General features: G+C 47.0%; 1 protein-coding gene across 2 annotated transcripts in view; it reads left to right on the top strand.

Annotated features, from left to right (window-relative positions):
- Positions 1–22,978, top strand: part of GTDC1 (glycosyltransferase like domain containing 1) — a 178,683-nt gene that overhangs the window by 118,767 nt on the left and 36,938 nt on the right. For both annotated transcript variants that reach the window (XM_039913077.1, XM_029072186.2), the window contains exon 5: positions 16,027–16,359. In XM_039913077.1, coding sequence (XP_039769011.1) covers positions 16,027–16,359 — 333 coding nt within the window. The remainder of the gene's footprint in view (positions 1–16,026; positions 16,360–22,978) is intronic.

Raw genomic sequence — 22,978 nt, 5'->3', positions numbered from 1 at the left:
TCCCTCATCTGCAAAAAGGGAATTCAATATTGTGCTCCCTTCCAGTATTGTTATCATTATTATTGCAGTGCCTTAGATAGTTTTCAATTCAGGAGTGGCTAGAAGGGGTCACCACCCACAAATCTCACCTTTTCTTTTAGAACCGATGGGGATGTTAGGCGTATTTGCTTTGTGGGGTGGTTTCACTTGGCTTCCCATGAAGGAGGCATATTTTCCCTCCCCCTTCCCCCACCACTGCGAGCTATGGTCTGTTTATCTATTCATTCATTCAGTCCTGTTTATTGAGCGCTTATTGTGTGCAGAGCACTGTACTAAGCGCTTGGGAGAGGACAATAAAACAATGAACAGACACATTCCCTGCACACAACGAGCTTAAGGTCTACAGTCGAGTTCGCCAACTCAGAGGCTCCACTGGTGGCCGTTCGGCCCTCTCTCCCAAAATGTCACCGCCTCCGCTCAGGTGAAAACCAACCATCACACCTCTCTTTGAGGCGCCATCTTATTTCCCAGTTTTGGTCTATGGTGTTGAGCGTATATGCCTCCTGTAGACTTTAAGCTCATTATGGGCAGGGAACGTGTCTACCAATTCTGTTATACCGTGCTCTCCTTAACTCTTAGTATGGTGCCCTGCACAGTAGGCGCTCAATAAATAGCCCTGGTCGATCGCTTCCGTACAGTCGGCCTGTACGGAAATCAGGATATCTATTAAGCGAAACACGATAGGCGGTTAGGTCTGCTGGTTGTCATTTTCAGGGTTTGCTTTGAATAGAATCGCAAGATGTCTGTCCCCGTCCCCGTTGGGGTGCAAACAGAACCCAACAACAACAAAACAACGACGAAAAAGTCTGCAGCAGCAACGACGACTAGAGATCCCATTTTGTCCGTGAAAAAAGAACGGCTATTGAACGTGTTGAATTAGCTCACATCTATCTGTGTATTCATGGTAAATTTGCAGGCAAGGTTTTGCCTTTTGAAACAATTTATACATTACTTAAACTTAAGTTTCATCCGAGTATCGTTTCTGGAATGGCAAGCTTAAATGATGGAGGCGACGGTGAAATATAATATTACGATAATGTTCTTTGGTGCGGTTTGGAAGGTTTCAGGCAACATTTGGAACTATTTTTCTCCTAAAGTCACTTAACTATTGAAGTGTTATGATAGCATTTCCTCCTGCATCGCGTATGGTACAAAAGGAATCCAGTTAAAGGGGACATCCCTTCAAAATATCCTGATTAGAGGGGTTTTTGCAAACCAGGAAATTACATGCTTTGGGGATCCGAGTATTCGTTTCATAGAAAGACACCCTGGAATGAATCGCCACTAGGTGATTTAAGGTAACCGATTCATTTCAAACACCTGTTTGTTTCCAGCGTTCATTGACCGAAATATCTCCGGCGGGTTTTAAAATAATTCGCTCTTTGAGTGTGGAGACTCTAGCTTAGTTGATGAAGCAGTTCCATATTTTTATTGAGCAGCTACTAAGTCCTTGAGCTGCGGAATCCATTCTAGCAATTGTTAAAACGGATGGATTGCTAAGAACTTCTCTTTTTCAGAGCATGGGAGCTTCTCCCCGCCCACCCCCCTCTACCCCCCGCCCATTATTGCTCCCTTTGAAACTGGGCAGATATATGTTCTTCAAAGGTTTGAAACATCTGTCGAGTGTTAGCTGAAATTAAGTTCCCTTGGCTATTGAGAGCAATTCTGTTCCTTTAGTTTGGCATCCTGATATTTTATATCGATCATGTCTTATACAGTTTACTGTGGTTTGTAATTTCAATTAAATCATAGTGTGGGATAAAATTGAAGTGTTCTGGACTGTACGGTTTTGAAAGCTAGCGTATTCCTTTCAGCAAGGTATGAGTAATTGATCGGTGACATACACGGAAAAGTATGAAATATGGTTTTTTAATCATCTTGATGATGATCCGAGCATCTTAAAAAAAAAATTCCAGCTGTCTTTGGTTTTCAAAGACGACGCTACTGACGGTGAGAGGTGAAAGGCACCGACAACCCATTCTAAATTGTTGCGTGTCAGCATAGATTCATTCATTCATTCAGCCGTACTTATTGCGCGCTTACTGAGTGCAGAGCACTGTACTAAGCACTTGGGAGATGCAATACAACAATAAACAGATATCTTCCCTGCCCACGATGAGCTTACAGTCTAGAGGGGGAGTCTTTATGTATATAAAAAAATCCTTGCGGCATTGACGGGTTAGCCCCGAGTAAGTCTCCGTCTCAGTTTGGAACCCACCACTCTCTATCCCCATTTCTGCAAAGGTTTTACTTGAGGAGGGCCACCCGATCCCAAACGCTGCTTGCCAGCCTGGTCTGTCCGCCGTAGAGGTCTCCCAGCCATCCACTACAGCTCTCCTTGGCTACCTAATCGACGCGAGCATGCGAAAAGACTCCACTCGGCGCACTGCTCTGATCCTGGGTGCTTTAGACTGTAAATTCCCTGTGAGGAAGGATCGTGTAGACTCACTCTATCAGACTCGCTCAAGCACTCGGTTCAGTGCTCTGCGCACAGGAGGAATCCACCACTTAGAACAGCGTTTGGCATATAGTAAGTGCTTAACAAATACCATCATTATTATTAAAGGACGACAAGGATCGATCGATTTAGTTGGAAAGGAGCAAAAACTCTAGCGTGGGACGGTCATCCCCTTGAGCTAGGGGAACACCCAAAAAACAACATGCGGCGGGGGGGAGGGTCAGAGGTAAAGCCCGGCCTCAAGAGCTCAACCAGGAAGGGGAGGTGTTTGAAGGAGAACCAACCTTTTCGACTTGGGTTTACTTGACATTTTAGGGAAGAAGCTTCTTATGTTGTCACCGTCCCAGAGAGGAGTGTCTGTTTCAGGACAACAGTGATTATTGAAATTAATGGGGGGTTTAATGATCCGGGTAATAGATGTTTCCACGTAATCCATCGTGGCGGAGAAGGGGGAATCGGGCGGCCACAGACGATGGGGACTAAGCCCCCTAGTCAGCGGACACGCAAGACGGGGGTGCTCTGGATCGATCCCTGTTCGACCTCAGGCCCAAGCAGGAAATTAAAGATCCGAGGCATTCATGGGCTACTGAATATCCATCCAAGTGTCAGCCATGTCGATACCGCCACACCAAAGACACTTATCGGGTCGACAGCGACTCTTGAGGTGGGCTCGCGACGAAGTCTTCCGTCAAGAACGTCAGACGGGTCTCGGGCCTGAGAATTGAGGGCGTAAGCCCCGTGTGGAGGATTTGGTTCTGGTGCCAGTTACTGGCACAGCCCCATGCCCACAGCCTGGACCCTGCCCGTGGTGTTCCCGCCAGGGTGCGGGGTGCAATGAGAGAGAGGCAAGTTGGTTTGATTAAAGTGACGGTGGCACAGCGGGAAGGTCACCATCGAGCTGAAGTCGCCCTCCTGGCACACTGCCGTGTAGTTGGTTGAAGCGCTCTCCATCTTCCATAGACTCCCTCCTTGACTCCTGCATCTGCCTCCTCGCTGACCTCCCTGTCTCTCTCCGCTCTAGTCCATTCTTCACCCTGCTGCCTGGATCATTTACAAGAAAAACGTTCAGTCCGTGTCTCCTCGCTTCTCAAGAACGTCCAATGGCTGCCCATCCACCTCCTCATCAAATAGAAACCATCGGCTTTAAAACACTCAATCAGCTAGCCCCTTTCTACCTCACCTCACTGCTGTCCTACTACAGCTCAGCCCACCTACTCCGCTCCTCTAGCACCGGCTTACTTACTGCGCCCCGATTTTATCTAGCTCACCGCCAGCCCCTTTTCCACGTCCTCCCCTTAGCCTGAAACTCCCCCTCCGTGTATGCCAGACCACCACTCTCTCCATCTTCAAAGCACGATTAAAGTTGCATCTCCTCCAAAAGACCTTCACCGATTAAACCCTCTTTTCCCCAGCTCCCTCTCCCTTCTGCATCATCTACACTCTTTGATCTGTCACCTTGAGACATTTGATAATAATAATAATAATAATAATAATGATTATATTGGTTAAGCACTTACTACGTGCTTAACAGTAAGCACTGTTCTAAGCACTGGAGCGCTGTTTTATTCAGCCCAGCTTCAACCTCACAACGTTTATGTTCATATCTTTAAGTCATATATTATAAATTACTAATTCGTATCAACGTCTGTCTCCCCCCTCTAGACAGTAAGCTTGTTATGGACAGGGATTGTGTCTGTTAATTCTGTTGTACTCTCCCAAACACTTAGTACAGTGTTCTGCGCATAGTAAGTGCTCAATAAGTGCGACTGATTAATTGATTGACACGGCAGTTCCCTCTGCTCTCGCCCAAGGCCATCCTGGGGTAAGGCTTCTACAGGTCTGCGAAACTCAGGAACTCAGATAGGAGAATCACGGCCGGCCAGGCTTTCCGTCCCATGCCGGTGAAGTAGCCGAATCCGTCTCCATTTTAGATCCCCGAGCCACCAATCGGAGCCCCGGAGGAGGGCGGATGCTGAGCTCGGGAATTCTAGGCGAAGCGGAGAGATGGTTCTAATTAACCGAACTTTAAAGTCCTATCTTAATCACTTTGAGAATTCGGGTTCGCATCTGTGTCTCAGAAGTGGCTGGATCACCTCCATGGATTGTGCGTCCATGCGTGTGTGTGTGTGTGTGTGTGTGTTTAAAGCCTCGCTATAATTCTGTCCAAATAGCATTCAGTGTTGCTTTAAAGTTTCGACGCTAATACGTCCTCGGTAATGAACTCTTAAAGCCGAAACCCCTTCTACCTTCTTCAACCTCCTGTTGTAAACGCCTCGTGTGGGTGGGGGGCTCGAGGAGGGGGGAGATGGCCATTGAAATGTAGGGTAACACACGATCCAGAATGTCTTCCCTCCTAATTTGATCTAACCTAAAACAGCAGCACAGCCCGGTCTTCTAATGTGGTTTCGATTCATCCGACAATGACATCAGTATCTTTCCATTCTTTCTATTTTCATAAAAGAGTGCACAGATTGACTATTAGTACCAATGAAGGAAACTGAGTCCCATCAGTGATTTTTCATTAGGACGAATGAGCTATCGGCCGTAAACAAGCACAACCTGGCAGGTTTTACCGATGCCAATACGTGCTGAGGTTTCTACACATTTTTTGTGTTATCTGGGTGGGTGTACATGGAGCTAAATATACCCGTATAGTTCTTAAAGAGCCCTAACTTTATAGAACTGGAAGAAAAGAAAGCCTGGCAGATACAGTTCAGACTTATGCCAGCTCACTTTTACTGCGCTCCGAGACAGGCTTGGAAATAAGTAGGAAAAATTTACTAGCCCACAAATACTTTTACCGGCCACCCCCTGGTCTGCCTACAAGTATTTACGGCGGGCCCTCGGGGTGTCGAGGCTCTTGGGGTACACGCCAAGTGGAACCCCAACCGGGCCCACCCCGGGGAGAGCATTCATTCAATCATATTTATTGAACGCTTACTGAGTACAGAGCACTGTATTGAGCACTTGGGAGAGTATGATAGAACAATAAACAGACACATTCCCTGCTCATCACGAGCTTACAGTCTAGAGCGGGGAGGCAGACATTCAATAAATAAATGACAGATACAGACCTAAGTGGAGTGGGGCTGGGAGGGGGGGATGAATAAAGGGAGCAAGTCAGGGTGACGCAGGAGGGAGTGGGAAAAGAGGAAAGGGGGGCTTAGTCAGGGAAGGCCTCTTGGAGGAGGTGTGACTTCAATAAAGCTTTGAAGCTGGGGAGAGTCATTGTCTGTGGGATTTGAGGAGGTAGGCCGTTCCAGCCCGGAGGCAGGACATGGGATCGGATAGTCAATCAATAGCAGAACACTCCACCAAGCGCTTGGGAATCGTATCTATTGATCGCAACCGGGAGTTGACAGGGGGAGGTATGGTCTTGTGCTGTGAATTTTCTTCCTGCATGTGAGCTGGGGCTTGGCCAAGTGGAAAGAGCGGGTCAAGAGGGAGTCCCGGCATCCAGGATTGAAACCCGCCCTTGTTGTGCCACCTGAGGCAATCAATCCTTCATATTTAGGGAGCACGTATTCTATTGAGCGCTTGGGAGAGTACGATACAAGAGAGTTGGTAAACACATCCGCTGCCCACAGCGAGCTTACAGGCTAGAGAGGGAGACACGTTAATATAAATGAATGAGTCACGGATAGAGACATAAATGCCGCGGGGATGAGTCGGGGTGAATATCAAGTGTCCAGAGGGTACAGATCCAAGTTCATAGATGATAGAGAAGGAAATGGGGGTGGTGGGGGAAAGAGGGCTTAATCGGGGAAGCCTCTTGGAGGAGATGCGACCTTAATGAGACTTTGAAGGTGGGGAGAGTGGTGGTCTGGTGTATGTGGAGGGGGTGGAATTCCCGGCTACGGGGAGGACATGGGAAAGAGGTTGGCAGTGAGATAGATGAGATCGGGACACAGCGAGTAAGCTGGGACTAGAGGAGCGGAATGTGTAGGCTGGGCTGTGGTAGGAGATCAGTGAGGCGAAATAGGGTGGGGAGAGCTGAATGAGTCCTTTAAAACCAATTGTGAGGAGTTTTTGTTTGATGCAGAGCCGGATGGACAACCACTCGAGGTTCTTGAGGCGTGGGGAAACATGGAATTAATGTTTCTTAAAAAAATGATCCAGGCAGCAGAAGGACGTATGGACTGGAGTGGGGAGAAGCAGGAGGCGGGGAGGTCAGGCAGGAGGTTGATACGGTAATCAAGGTGGGATGGTATAATAATAATAATAATGCTGGTATTTGTTAAGCGTTTACTCTGTGCAGAGCACTGTTCTAAGCGCTGGGGTAGATACAGGGGAATGAGGTCGTCCCACAGGAGACTCACAGTTAATCCCCATTTTACAGATGAGGGAACTGAGGCACAGAGAAGGTAAGTGACTCGCCCACAGTCACACAGCTGACAAGTGGCGGAGCCGGGATTCGAACCCATGAACTCTGACTCCCAAGCCCGGGCTCTTTCCACTGAGCCGCGCTGCTTCTCTAAGTGTTTGGATTAACGTGGCCTCAGTTTGGATAGAGAGGAGAGGGTGGATTTTAATGATGTCGTGAAGGTGGAACTGAGAGGATTTGGGCATAATAATAATGGTGGTATTTGTTAAGCGCTTCCTATGTGCAAAGCACTGTTCTAAGCGCTGGGGGGAAACAAGGTGATCAAGTTGTCCCACGTGGGGCTCACAGTCTTAATCCCCATTTTACAGATGAGTAACTGAGGCACCGAGAAGTGAAGTGACTTGCCCAAAGTCACTCAGCTAGTGAATATGGGGGTTGAATGGGAGAGATGAGAGGACCATAACGCCAAGGCTACGAGCTTGTGAGATAGGAAGGATAATAATGTTGGTATTTGTTAAGCGCTTACTTTGTGACGAGCACTGTTCTAAGCGCCGGGGTAGATACAGGGTCATCAGGTTGCCCCACGTGGGGCTCACACACTTTTAATCCCCATTTTACAGATGAGGTAAATGAGGCACCGAGAAGTGAAGTGACTTGCCCGAAGTCACACAGCTGACAGGTGGCGGAGCCGGGATTAGAACCCATGATCTCTGACTCCTAAGCCCGGGCTCTTTCCACTGAGCCACGCTGCTCGGTGCTATCCCCAGTGATGGGAAAGTCAGCGGGAGGACAGGGTTTGGGTGGAAAGATGAGGACTTCTGTTTCGGTTGTGTTAAATTTGAGATGTCAGTGGGAAATCCAAGTAGCGATGTCCTGAAGGCAGGAGGAAATATGAGACGGCAGAGAAGGAGATCAGGGTTAGAGATGTAGATTTGGGAACCATTCATCCATTCGATAGTATTTATTGAGCGCTTACTATGTGCAGAGCACTGTACTAAGCGCTTGGAATGAACAAGTCGGCAACAGACCCACCTGCATAGAGATGGGAGTTGAAGCCACGGGAGTGACTAAGTTCTCCAAAGGAGTGAGTGTAGATGGAGAATAGAAGGGACCCTACAACTGAGCCTTGCAGGACTCCCACAGTTAGAGGGTGGAAGGTAGAGGAGGAGCCCACGAAAGAGACCGAGTCTCTGTCTCCTCGTCTTTAAATGGGGTTAAGATAGATTTTGAGTTCTCGCTGTGGGACAGGAACCGGATCCGATTTCACAACCTTTATATCAACCCTGTGCTGTGGACAGAAGCAGCGTGGCTTAGTGGCTAGAGCACGGGCCTTGGTGTCACAAGGACCTGGGTTCTAATCCCGGCTTGGTCACTTGTCTGCAAGCTATTTCACTTCTCTGTGCCTCGGTTATTTTATCTGTAAAATAGAGATTAGGAGGGGGAGCCCCTCTTAGTACAGGGACTGTGTCCAACCTGTATACCTTGTATCTACCCCATCACTTAGAACAGTGCCTGGCACATAGTAAGTGTTTAAAAAGTACCATCATTATTATTGTTATTATTATTATTATGTTTCCCAGATTCCTCATCATCTAATGGGAGCGGGGGGGAACACGCCGGAACACAAGCCTGGGCCTTAGAAGTCAAAGCACCTGGGTTCTAATTCCACTTCCACGCTTTGCATGCTAGGTGACTTTGGGCAAGTCACTTCACTTCTCTGGGCCTCAGTTTCCTCATTTGTAAAAATGGGAATTTGGTAAGTGTTCTCTCTTCTACTTCTGTCGTAAGTCCCATATGAGACAGGCATTGTCTTCAACCTGATTATCTTGTACCAACCCCAGCACTTGGAATATTGCTTGGCACATAGTAAGCATTTAACAAGTATATTAGTATCATTGCTATCATCATCATCATCATTATTATTATTACAGGTATTTCAGTTAAGCCTCTTCCTCTGGTTAATGATGATGATGATGATGATGATCATGATCATGATAGTATTTGTTAAACGCTTAGTATTGTGTCAAGCACTGTTCTAAGCTCTGGGTACATACAAGTTAATCAGAGCAGACAGTCTCTGTCCCACATGGGGCTCACAGTCTCCAACCCCATTGAACAGATGAGGTAACTGAGGCACAGAGAAGTGAAGTGGCTTGCCCAAGCTCACACAGCTGACAAGTGGTCGAGCCAGGCTTAGAACCCAGGTCCTTCCGACTCCCACACCCGTGCTTTATCCACAAGACCATGCTCCTTCCCTTCTTTCCCTGTCACCTCTTCTTCACCCTCTTCTCTTTTCGAGTAAGCTTCTTCATTCATTCAATAGTATTTATTGAGCGCTTACTATGTTCAGAATACTGTACTAAGCGCTTGGAATGTATAATTTGGCAACAGATAGAGACAATCCCTGCCCACTGACGGGCTCACAGTCTAATCGGGGGAGGCAGATGGACAAAAACAAGACAACTTAATCACGATAAATAGAATCAAGGGGATGTACACCTCATTAACAGAATAATGTACCCGTCCCTCTGGTTAAATTCTCTTCTCCTGGGAGTCAGAGAGCCTGACTTCTAATTCCCACCATATGCCACTTGACTGTAGTGTGAAGACATCGCACATCTCTGCGCCTCAGTTTCCTCCTCTGTAAAATGGGGATAAAATTCCAACTCTTCCTCCTACTTAGCTTGTGAACCCCATTCGGGACAGAGACCTGATAACGTTGTACATCCTCCAACAGTTAGAACTGTGCTTGGCACCTACTAAAGGCTTAACAAATACTATCATTGTTATTATTACTCCCCACTCCCTCCCACAACTCCACGGGGCCCTGGGGATCTATGGGAGAAGTTTCCGATTTCTAAGGAAACCCACTGTTTGGGAACGCCGCCTTAGAGGGAATTCCTCGATTAGCTTGGAAAGAAGACAACGTGACCATTATACTCACGCTCTCACATCCCACCCGCCACTCTTCCCCAACCTCCATTTGACCTCTAAATAATGGTTCAACATAAGAACCAGGAAATAGAACGGATAATTATAGACCGCGTTCAGAGCTTTCCATCGATGCCTTATTAATAGCCTGGTGGACATGGTAGTGCCAGGATGTTATGAACTAGATTTTCCATTGTCGTTAAGAGGTTTGGGATTGAATTGAGCGGCCAAGGTGAATCCCGGTTTGGACAGCTAATAGCGGGGTAGCCCCGCTGCCCGGATGGAAGCCATCCACGTCATAAACTCGGCTAAGTTTACCTCAGAGGCCGTTTTGGAACCTCTCACGTCTAATACGGGTGATGAAATCGGATGAGGGGAACGCAACTGAGATTCGGAGAAAGAGCCGGGACCGGGGAGATCTGTAGCCAGATTCCAGGGGGAGACGGATCATTTTGACGGCCGAGGCGTGCAGAAATGGAAAGAACAAGTTTACCGGAGACGCGTGTAAAATAATATCCCCGTGGCCGGCAGAGCGACCTAAGTATGCCTTAAATGGAAGCTCTCCAGCAGGCTGACCGGCGGAAAGGATGGTGCGGTGGCTGCGGAAACTCTTCGAAAAATTAATTTGGTCCAAATGTAGAATCCTCCTCGTGTAAAAGGGAGTTTTACCCCCTTCCTTTCGTAAAGGGATTTCCTTATTAAATATGAAATGGTGCATACGATGTGGATTGACCCAGATGATTTCTGGGTTTGAGAACTATTTTTTCTGGCTGAAAAGGCGATGGATAGGGTCGCAGTATTTTTTTATGGTATCTGTTAAGCGCTTACTATTTGTCAAGCACTGTTCTAAGCACCGGGGTAGATGCAAGTTAGGCCGGATACAGTCCCTGTCCTAAGTGAGACATACGGGTAAGTGGGAGGAACTGTGTCTAACCTGACTTTCTCGTATCCACTCCAGCACTTAGAACAGTGCCTGACACATAGTAAGCGCTTAACAAATGCCACAGTTATTATTATTATTAGGGAGAACCGGTACTGAATCCTCATTTTGTATTTGAAGAAACTGAGGCACAGAGAATTGAGGTGACTTGCCCGAGGCCACACAGTAGACAAGTGACATAGACCACGACCTCCGACTCCCAAGCCTGTGCTCTTTCCACTGAGCCAGGCTCATTACTACTTCTGTCACTAAGAAGCTAAAGATCTGTGTCCCGCCCAAAGACCCTTCCACTCTAGCAGAGGAGACTGACGTAAAAATATCCACACCGATATTTGTTCTTCACCAGCCCCGTTTTTGATACGGTGACACGCCGTCACTGCCAGTGAAGTCCCAAGGCGAAGTTGTCGAGGAATCGCGCTCTCGCCCACTCTGCACAGACACAGGTTGCCCTTAGGGGTGGCACCTCAGTTTTCCCAGCTGTAAAATGGGGATTCAATGCCTGTCCTCTCCCCCCAGCAATAATTACAATAATTCTGTTCAGGGTGCTTATTAAGCACTTACTCGGTGCCAGCCACAGTGATAGGTACAAGATAATCAGGCTAGAGAAAGTCCCAGGCCCACATGGGGCTCACAATCTCAGCTGGCTGCTGAGCCTTCTCATGCTACAAGGCCAGTCAGTCGATTTATTGAGCACTTACTGTGTGCATAGCACTGTACTAAGCCCTTGGGAGTGTACGATACAACAATATAACCGACAGATTCCCTGCCCACAACGAGCTTACCGTCTGCCCCGGTGCTTGGTGCATGGTGCTTGACACATGGTGCATGGTGCTTGGCACATAGTAAGTGTTTAACAGATACCACAATTATTATTATCTTTATTATTATTAGCCAGAAGACGGGCACTGGGCGGGCAAGATCGGCCTTGAGTTAACTTCTGCTCCCGCTCCCACAGACCCAGTCGGGCCGACGGGCCTGCACTTATCTGCACGGACATTACCTCGTGATCTTCCGGCAACTTTCCCTCCCCCGACTAATGCGTTTTCTCCTTCAGTCCCGAAAGCATTTTATTGCCAGCCTCGTCGTAACGGCACATGGCAAATAGGCTCTGATTAAAAATGTTCCGGAAGGGTTAATTGGTGTGGTGACTATTATTAAGCAAACTGCTTGTTAGTATTATGCCTATTTGATCTTGGTATTGATGTGAAGTAATTGACCATAGAGCCAGTTTCAAAAAGAGCCGGAGTCCCGTTTTCCAAAGCGAAGGATAGAATTCTCTTCTTTATTTTATTTTATTTCTTTAGGTTGGCGGACGTGGGACAGCCAGGGGGGTGCTCAGGGGAAGATTGAGATGGGGGCCATGGAGGAGCAGAAACAAACTGATTTCTGTAGAAACTCAGTGGCCTAAACTAAGGCCCCTGTCGGGCTGTAATTAAATCAGAAAAAAACATTCCTGAGCTGTTTCCTCCTCAATCTAGTCTCCTGGCCTATTTTCCCTTCCTTCTGCATCATCATCATCAGTGAGCGCTTACCGTGTGCAGAGCACTGTACTAAGCACTTAGGAGAGTAAAATATAGCGGAGTTGGGAGACTCGTTCCCTACCCACAGTGAGCATACAGTCTACACCTATGCCCTTCTGTCAGTACCAAAGGCACTTTGGTCTTCAGCCCACCCTTATTCCCAGAACACTTTTGTACAAATCCTTTTACTCTGTTGCTTTCTCTTCCTGTCATTTATTTTCTATCTCCCAACTGGACTGAAAGCTCCTTGAGGGCAGGAATTGTGTCTTCCAACCCTTTTGTCTTGTACACTTCCAAGCGCTTAGTACAGTGCTCAACACAGAGTCATTGATTGATTAGCAGTGCTATATATGGAGCACCCACTGGTTGCTCTGCACAGTCCTAAATCTGGGACACATCCAAAAGAAGGATAAGACAGATTCCCTGCCCTCCATTCCCTTCCACTCGAATTGGAGTGGAAGGACTCCTTAGCCTTAGGTTCAATCCCCTCCTCGTCCTGGCCCTCTGCTGATGGTTGGCAATCCTTCAGTCCCTTCCGATGATTTATATCTACGATCCTTCTCGTCAACGAGCCAGTCTGAGGAAATTTCTTCACTGTCGTATGGGCAGGCTACAAGTCAGTTGATCAATCCACGGTATTCATTGAGCACTTTCTGTGAGCAGAGCACTGGACTAGGCATTTAGGAGAGTCCAATCCAATAGAGTTGATTGGGAATACAAGTGCCTTCATGGTGATTGACGTCTCTACCTGCCTCCGATTTTGTACTATTAAATTCGACTAAAACACTCATCCGTCTTCCACAGCCTGTACTTTGATTGGTTCTGTTGACTTTCACTGTCTTCTGAACATCTGTGGATTTTTCTTCTCTTGATATCTGTTCCACTTTTGATGAAGGAGGGCTTATTGGTGGCAAGGTAATTCCATTTACCTTTTGGGGTGATGGATTTTAAAACCATCAATTTTTTCCCAAACTCCTAGGGTTTCCCCATTTTAATGTGAATTTTCAGAAATAGTTGAACCTACCCCAGCCAGACTTTAAGACAATTCCCCAAATACTTTGAGCCGTGCGGCATCCAACTTCCCTCCAATCGGCATTTTCATCATTTACTATCCCGGCTATCGTTTTGTCACCCATGGGTTTGGGTTTAGCCACTGTTTTAGGGGCTATTTAGCATTTTGTCACACCCCTCAATTTTCTTCATGTGCCTTGAAAAGCTTTTAAAGTAATAAAACTACTGATTCCTCATCTGTTTAGGAGGTAGTCGGGCCTAGGGGAAAGACCACAGGGCTAGGAGTCAAAAGAGCTATGTTCTAAGTAAGCTTTTTATGGGCAGTGGGTGTGTCTACCAACTTTGACATATTATACTCTCCAGAAGTGCTTAATACACAGTAAGCACTCAATAAATATGATTGGTGAATTGATTTTTCCATTTGTCAACTGTGGGACCTTAGGCAAGCCACTTTTCTTCTCGATGCCTCGTTTTCCTCATCTGTAAAATGGGGATCCATTACCCGTTGTTTCTCTCTTAGACATTGAGCATCACATGGGACATGTGTATCTAATTATTTGGCATCTACCCCAGCTTTTAGTATAGTGCATGACTCAGAGTTAGTGTTTGCCAAATGCCATCATGAATATTATTATTATGTTTGTTTTTGCAATAAGAAGATGTTCCTGCTTCTCTGTAGAAACCAAGCGTGTGCTGCCCAAACCATTCCTCCAAGCCAGCAGATATAGACCTCTGTTTTTCTTGACTCCCAGACCCTAACTCTTTCCACGAGGCCACACTCCCTCTCTACCCTGCATCTTGGATAACCCAGATAGAGGGGCAGTATGGGCAGGTGGAAAGGAGGGGAAAGCTTTGTTCGTTGTTTTTTATTGGCTGTTTTTGTTTTTTTTTTAATGGTATTTGTTACGCATTTACTATATTCCAGGCACTGTTCTAAGTGCTTGGGTAGAAACAAGCTAAACAGGTTGAACACAGTCCATGTCCCACGTGGGGCTCACAGTCTTAATCCCCATTTTACAGATGAGGGAACGGAGGTCCAGACAGGTGACGTGATTTGCCCAAGGTCACACAGAAGACAAGTAGCGGAGCCGGGATTAGAACTCAGGTCTTTCTGACTCCCAGACCCGTGCTCTATCCTCTAGGCTCTGCTGCTTCTCGTGCATTCCAGGTGCTTCATGGGAATTTTCCCAAAATGGCATAGAAATTCCCCTAGAAGCTTGCCCATCCTCCTTCCAGACAAGACGAAAATGAGATTTTTTTTTCTTAGCAGCCTAATGTGAACCTCAAGTCTCAATAGGGCCCCGGCATCCCGCCTGCCCAGAGATTTATTCAATGAATCAATCAGTGGTATTTACTGAGCACTGTACTAAGCTCTTGGGAGAGTACTGTACTACAGAATCAACAGACAGGCTCCCTGCCCATAACGAGCTTACAATCTACAGGTAAGAACCGGCCGAGAGAAGCTCGGCTGGTCCTAATAAAGGCTAGGTTGTCATTGTTTAATTTCAGCAGGGGTGGGGCCTTCCCTCCCAACAGGGAGTTTGAGTTCTCTTTTCATGGGACACTTGGAGCAGCAGGAAGAGTGGAGATGGTAAAGGGAGACCGGGAGCCAGGGAAGAGATCTGCTCAGGAAAGATACTGCTTTTCCAATCAGCTTGGCCTGGTGGAAAGAGCACGAGCCTGGAAGTTAGAGGCCCTGGGTTCTAATGATGACCCCGCCCCTTGTCTGCTGGGTGACCTTGGGCACGTCTCTTAATCTCTCTGTGCCCCACTGTCCTCATCTGTAAAATGGGAATTAAACACCTGTCCATCCTGCCTCTAAGACCGTGAGCCCCGTGCAGGAAAGGGACTGTGTCTGATCTGATAATCCCGTAGCTATCCCAGCGCTTAGCACAGTTCTTGACCCAGAGTACAGGTTTAATGCATACGATTGATTTTATCGTCATCCTTGTTAAATCCCACCTTAGAAATTAAGACCATCCCCACTCCAAAAATTGCCAATGCTGGTTTGGAATCACCGTCCATTCAGCTCAAGAGTTCTAGAGGAAACAGCATGACCTATGGAAAGAGCCTAGATCAGGGAGTTCAGAGGACCTGAGTTCTCACCCCAGTTCTCACCCCTTGTCTGCTGCGTGACCTTGGGCAAGTCATTCCACTTTTCTGGACCTCAGTTTCCTCAGAGGAGGATTCCAAACCTGTTCTCTCTCCTACTTAGATTGTGAACCCCATGTGGGACAGGGATTGCGTCCAACTTCATGAACTCGTATCTATCGCAGCACTTAGAACAGTGCTGGACGATAGCGTGGGCTTAACGAATAACAAACGATGATTAGCGTGATGATAATATGATAATAATAATAGAGCCATGTGCTGATCAGTTTACTGGACTACCACCCTCTTGGTTAGGCATGGACATCTAGCCTTCCTGCCTTTCTCCTCAGTTTTCCCGACAGTCGTTTTTCACTAGCCCACACCAGACCATCACCCGTGAATATATCCAAATCCCCCTTGAACCTACCGGTATTTTTGATCCACAGAGCTTCCTGGGATAACGAAATCCATATGTTTACCACCCACGGGGGGAAGAGATAAGACCCTAAGAAAGCTTTCATGCTGACTCTAAAAACCTTGAAATGTTGAAACGCATGCAGGCCTGAGTTCCGACCCCCCACAAAATCCTTAGTCTCTGTTGTTTAAGTATTCCCTGGAAGGGGCTTCGAAATTAACTCGGCTGTCGGTGCAAACCGACTAACTGAAAACCAGGCGTTTCCTTGAATAACGAGCGCTTCTCTGGGCTTGACAGGTTCTTGCCAGGGCACAAACTGGGCCGCCGAGAGATAACACCGGGCGAAAAAGGAAACCAAGAAACTTCCGACTCTGGGGGAGCTCCTTCCAGGCTGGCGGGCCGTGCTGAGGAGAGCTTAATGGAAAACAGAAGTGTGGAGTGGGAAACCCAGTCTGAACCCGAGGGAGAAAGACCCCCCGACCCTTCGACCCCCGCAGAGGGGTCGAATCGGGCTGCCGCGCCAGCAAGAGCAACTCGGCATCAGGTGGGAGATGAGCAACGTTTGACTTCTGACCTCGGTGGGAATGAAGATCCGCAAAAGCCGCTGCACATTGTCTGGCCTCACAGGTGGTAAGTTCGGCCCAGATCTGATGGATGGTTCGAGTTTTGCTGGCATCTAATAAACACGCTCGTCGTGGTTTTTGAGCACTTCCATCAATCAGTCAATTGTGTTTACTGAGTACGTACTACGTGCAAAGCACTGAACTTAGCGCTTGGGAGAATACAGTATAACAGAGGCGATAGACACATTCCCTTCCCACAGTGAGCTTACAGTCTAGAGCGGAAGACAGACGTCGATATAAACGGATAGATTTTGGCTATGTACGTAAGTGCTGTGGGGCTGAGGGAGAGGTGAATAAAGGGGGAAAATTCAAGGCCAAGGGGGGAAGCAGAGGGAGAGGGAGAAGAAGAAATGAGGGCTTATTCTGGGAAGGCCTCTTGAAGGAGATATGTTTTTAATAAGGCTTTGAAGGTGGGGAGAGTGATCATCTGTCGGATATGAAGGGGAAGTTCCGGGCCAGAGGCAGAGAGAGGCGAGATTGGGATGCAGTGAGTAGGTTGGCATTAGAGGAGCAAATTGTGTGGGCTGGGTCGTAGTAGGAGAGCGAGGAGGTGAGATAAGAGGGGGCAAGGTGATTGACTGCTTTAAAGCTCATGGTAAGGAGTTTCTACTTGATGTGGAGATTGTTGGGCAACCACTGAAGGTTCCTGAAGAATGGAGAAACATGGCCTGAACGGTTTTGTAGAGAAAATGATCTGAGCAGCAGAATGAAGTATGAACTGGAATGAGGAGAGGCGGGAGGCTGGAGGTCAGTGAGGAGGCTGATGCGGTAGTCACGTAGTCATTTCCTGTGCACCAGACCACTGTGCTAACTACTGGAGTAGATACAGATCATCAGATCAGACTCTTGGCCCTTTCTGCCCAAGCATCCCTGTCTAAGAGTTGGGGGAGAGTAGCAATCGTATCCCCCTTTTACAGAAGAGGAACCCGAGATCCAGAGATGTGAAGTGACCTGCCCAAGTCACAAGTCAGGCTGGGGTGAAGCCGGGACTAGAACACAAGTCCCCTGACTCCCTGCCCTGTGCCCTTTCTACTAATAATTATAATTATGGTATTTGTACTACATCCTGGGAGGGGTACAGGCAAACTATCCTTCATGGAGCTCAAATGGGCAATCCCCATTTTACAGATGAGGTAACTGGGGCCCAGAGAAGTGAAGTGATTTGCTCAAGGTCACACGGCAGAGAAGTGGCGTAGCCGGGATTAGAACCCAGGTCCCTCTGACTGCCAGGCCCGTTCTCTATCCACTAGGCCTCTCTGCTTCTCTAGGCCTGTGCTCTAACCATTAGACCATGCGGCCTCCCTGTGCCGCAGCCTTTGCACTTGTGCATTTAATGGAGCCCAGGAGAGAAACCTTACCAACCCCTTGTTGAATCTGTCCCGTTGCATGGTTACACCAAATACCATTCCCTCAAACATTTGATCAGAATAGCGCTCCCTTGCCAAGCCAAGATAATTAAATATTATTATGGTTCATAAAGTTTCAAAATCCAAGAAAGACTTAACATAATCCCCTTGACACTGAAACCATCAGCAGGCCAGTGTATTTCTCTCGTGCCTGTGTCCGGTGATGATATTTGGTTGTGGAGCCCAACGCAGATTTCATTAGTTATCACGACTTAGATGTGCCGGAAATATCTATCAACGCGGCCGAGTTTAGGAGCTGTCGTCATATTTGGTGTCTTCATTTCACCTGGCCTAATCCTTGTGGGGAGGGAAACATAAAAAGAATCAAACAGACGCGGAGATGGAAAAATAAAATGACAACTCCCCCGCCCCACCCTTCTGAGGATGAACCGAGATACCTCTGAGCATAATCCTTTCTAAACAGAGGAAAATCTCTCCTACCACATAATCACTCCAAATATGCCTTCTGAAACTTCAGCCAGGCTCCTGGAAATCAGAGCTTTAACAGAGGTGCAACGTCCCGATAATCTTGCGGTATCGGGCGCACAAACGTTTTAATTGAGTTTTTCTTCCTCGCGGTTTGTTTAATCCGCATGTGGCCTGATTAGAGTTCCCTTCATCCGCCGATTACAATCTGTTCATCAGAGATGGCCGCATCACGTTTCCCGGACACGACCGTCCGCAGGTGAAGCCACGAGTCGGTTACATGGCCCGGCCAAATCGCCTTTGCTGGGGATTTGACTTCCTGCACACTAAAACTCCAGACGCTCTTCTCCGATGATCTGTGTAGCATCTGGTACCTAAAGGGATTTTCATCTTTGACTCGAAATGTCTGAACATAAAATTTAGGGATTGGAAGTTGATGTGGAATCTGTGTTTGGATTTATTTAATCAACTTCGCACTTCCAACACAGCCTTTCTCAGGGAGTAACATTTATTTTCTAATCAGGTTTTAGCACTAGCTGGGAAGCGTTCCGCGTTCCTGGGTGTTATTTAAAAATTTAGAGTGGCTGCGGTAGATTCGTTTATTTTCTAATGGATAGTGTAAAGATTACTCCTCGGCCCTGTTTTGTAAAGTCTTTTCTTTTGCCCTGCTAGCTCCCGAACACCCTTGGGGGGGAAAAGATAGAGCTATTCCTATAGGTCTGTGTAGGCACAGCAAATGTACCACAGGTAGGCATACCTATACAGCTATATCGAGAGAGAGAGAGAGAGAGAACACGTGCCTCCTCACTCCCAGCCCCGCACCCTTCCCACTAATAATTATAATTATGGTATCTGTTAAGCGCTTACTAGGCACTGTACTAAGAGAGAGCCAGGTATACGACAATCTATCACTATTTTCAGTTGATGGCTTAAAAAGTTTCATGCCGGGTGACCGGGAGAATGCTAAATTAAATTGTCCGTACAGTCATCTGCCAAGACGGCAAATAGAGGGAGGAAGAAAAACAGCGCTCAGGCTATATTGTGTGCGACTCTGAATAAAACAAGACGGAGCTAAGTTAATAAAATTAACAATATTAAATTGAATAATTCCCTTTCTTTCTGTGTATATTTTTGCCTTAATTTAATTTAATTGCCTAAAGTTAGATGCTTAAAGAGATGCAGCATTGTGTGGGTGCACATTCTCATTGTTAAAGCTAAATTATTTTTAATTTGGAGAAGAAGGGGGGAGAAAAAAGCCACATCAGCAAGAGCAAATGCCAAAATATAAAAGTAACACATTCATCCTTACGGGTAATATAGTAGAACACTGGAAACTTGTCGGCTGCCAGAAACGCAGGGAACATTAGGGCTAATTTTGAAAATCTAGCGTGCAGTCAATTTTACTGATGCCTGGGGATATACAAGGTAGAAGCTGACAAGAGAACTAATTTTGTTTGGGTTATTTACTGCTATGCATCATCCACGGATTTCTGTCTGACACGGGGCTCCATGAAGGGGGATATTATCACACACTTAAAATTTATGTTGACATGCGATATTTGTTCAATATGTCAGCGGTATTACTTTCATAATCAAAAGAGGAAGAAAAAGAGAAAAGAAAAGCACTTTATGCTCATATAGATATATCTTTTTAATAACCGTCTATAAGGTTAATATACTTTACCTTTGAGAGTATACAATGAAAGCAACCAGGGTGAGGGGTGGGGGGGGTGAGAGGGGTGGGGGGCCGGGGGAATGACAGAAAACACCAACACAAGCTGTTTGTTAGCTATTACCTAAGTGAGCCATGTCAAAGCTCTGGCCCGCATCTGATAGCTATTTGTTGTAGGGAGAGCACAGCATTAAAAAAAAAAAGAGAGAGAGAGAAGGAGAGAGAGAGAAAGAAAAAAAATCAAACTCTTAATACTATTGTGTGCCCATAACCATCTGTCACTGCTAGCGTAGAGATGAGAGAAAGATTATGAGGAATAAACACTGCACTACGAAGCATTCGCAAAGCCTTCAGGCAGAAACTCTTGTGAGGACATCAAAGACATTCTAATTCCAGAGCAGCGAAGGATTACAGTGGGTAACCTGTGCTGACAACAGATAAATGAATGACAATATTGTGCCAGAGCTTTTGGGTCCTGCATGGAGGGTAGAATGATGATGATGATGATGATGATGATGATGATGATGATGTTATCTCGCAGAATGGCCTCTGCTGGGATAATTTTATGATAAAACACTTTTTTCAAATGCCACTGGGTCTAGGCAGACATTTAGTAGCTACAGGGAAGGCAATCATTTTCTTCAAAATTTACTGTTCTAAGCCCATTAGAGGTCCGACGCAGCAAGCCTCTTCGATGGAAATCGGAAAATGCCTATATTTTCTTTAGGAGCATATATGCAAATGTTCAGCGCTGAACTCCTACCCTTTAGTGGAAGGCGCTTTATCATCTGATTTATGTAAATTTGCTCATAAAAATACAGTTTATTTTTAATTGGTGAATATGAATTAGAAAATTAAGATTCCAGTTCAGCCTTCATCAAACATGCTCACTTCCAAGCACACATTTATTTAGACCTCTGATCGTATGGGTAAGAGTGTCCATCCCCGACCGGTCAATATGGGAGAAGCGTGGGCGCCAACGGGGTCGCGGGTGGTCTCTGGGATGGTCACGTGACGCGGCGGCTCCCCCGACTCCGGGCCTCGGGCCGGGCGGGGCCGGGTTTCCGAGCCCGGACTCCCTTCCCCCTTGCCCCCTCACCATCCCCGTTTCCACATCAGAAAGGGTCGTTTCTTAGAAGGCCCGTTAAGAGGGGAGTCAGAGGCCGGTGGACCCCATCTTTCCCGAAAACGGCGTTTCCTCCTTCTGCCTCAGCTCTTCCCAACGATAAGAGCAGTACTGAAGCAGTGTGGCCTAGCGGATAGAGCACGGACCTGGGAGCCGGAAGGATCTGGATTTTACCCCTGGCTCTGCCACTCTTCTGCTGTGTGACCTTGGGGAAGTCACTTCTCCCAGTGGCTCAGCTTTCCCATCTGTAAAAGAGGGGTTAAGACGGTGAGCCCCACGTGGGGCACGGACCGTCCCCGACCTGATTACTTTGTAACCACCCCAGTGCTTTGTTCAGTGCCTGGCACAGAGTAAGCGCTTAGCAAATACCATAAAAGTTAAAAAATAAGAAACACCCACGGAAAGCCGTGCCTTCGCAGGTGCACGACCCAGCAAAGCCGACCCTGTTGTGTGTGCGCGTTGTGTGTGTTTGTCCACCTTCGATCACACATCGATGACACATCCCGGAGTCCCTTCCGGAACTCCCACCGTGTCATGCCTCCAATAAAGCAGGCCTACGGATGCACCACAATCCAGAATGAAGTTTTCTAGAAGATGCCCCTTCGCCTTTAAATCCGCCTCACGACGTCTCTGCAGGAGAACGGCTCCTTAAACGCCATGTCCATCCCTTGTCTTCGTTCTTGCCGGATCCCGACCCATCAAGGATTACGGTGGCCGGCCTCTGCTGACAGCAGATAAATAACTGACGGTATTTTAGCGGAGTTGCTGGCTTCTCTGCAGAGTAATTTGTTTTCTCCCTTCCACCCAGTCTTTAATGTTTTGTTATAAACATCTATAGCTGGGCACTGCTAATAGAAATGACTGATCGCCGAAGACCCGGCTAAAATAGACTTCAGTCTCTTCCTCCCCGAATATCATCACGGAATAGCCTTAAGCTACACCCCCATGCCTCCACCACTCGTCCCCAGGTAGACACTCCCGGTGGAGAAAAGGAAGAGAAAAGGCGTGACGGTCCAGGCCATGGAAACTTGTTGGGGGTTTTTGAGGGGAGCCCGGATTCCCTAGCGAGGACAATAACTAAGTGTGGAAAACAATAGCGGCCACCTTCCGCGTTCAGAGGCTGATACTGTGGCCAGAAGCAGTGACGTGTGACTTTAGGTTCCGTGCCGATCAATCAATAAATCGGTTGTATTTACTGAGTGCTTATTGTGTGTAGGACACTGTGCTAAGCCCTTGAGAGAGTACCATATAACAGAGTTGGTAGACACACTCCCTGCCTACTTACAGTCTAGAGGGCATGACAGACATGAATAGAAAAAAATAAATTACGGATATGGACTTAAGTGATGTGGGGCTGGGGGACCAGTGAATTAAGGGAGCGGATACAGGGCGACGCAGGTGGGCGTGGGAGAAGAGGCAAGGAGAACCCAGTCAGGGAATGCCTTTTGGAGGAGATGTGCCTTCAGTAAGGATTTGAAATTGGGGCAATTCTGTCGGATATGAAGAGCAGATTGAATTTGGGGCTAGCCTGGAGCTGATTGACCAAAGCGGGAATTCACGGACCGCCCCTCATGGTCAGCCCGTCCTTGGGAAGCGTCGGTCCAGTGCAGTTTCATGGCAAAGTATTCGGGTCAGATCGCTGAAGAACCCGAAGCTTCAAAGACCCTAGAAATTGCTATCAAATGAGCTAAAAAGGCAGCAACAAAAATCTAAGAGACTTTGTGGTTTGTTTTACTTTTTGTAGTTGTTTGTATTTCCAAAATTTCTGGATGACTGTCCGCTGTGATTTTTTTTCCACCATTTTTTTTTAAACGATATTTAGTACAGAGAACTGTACTTGGCACTTGGGAGAATACAATCCAACAGAGTTGATAGATACATTCCCTGACCAAAGTGAGCTTACAGTCGAGAGGCAGGCAGACATTAATAAAAATAATTTTTGATATATAATTTGTAGATATACACATATGTAGATCATTTTGGGCAGGAAACATGT

The sequence above is a fragment of the Ornithorhynchus anatinus genome, chromosome 9, assembly GCF_004115215.2.
Source record: "Ornithorhynchus anatinus isolate Pmale09 chromosome 9, mOrnAna1.pri.v4, whole genome shotgun sequence".
Taxonomy (NCBI): domain Eukaryota; kingdom Metazoa; phylum Chordata; class Mammalia; order Monotremata; family Ornithorhynchidae; genus Ornithorhynchus; species Ornithorhynchus anatinus.
The sequence above is the reverse complement of the archived record's forward strand: the minus strand, read 5'-3'. Positions and strand labels throughout refer to the sequence as shown.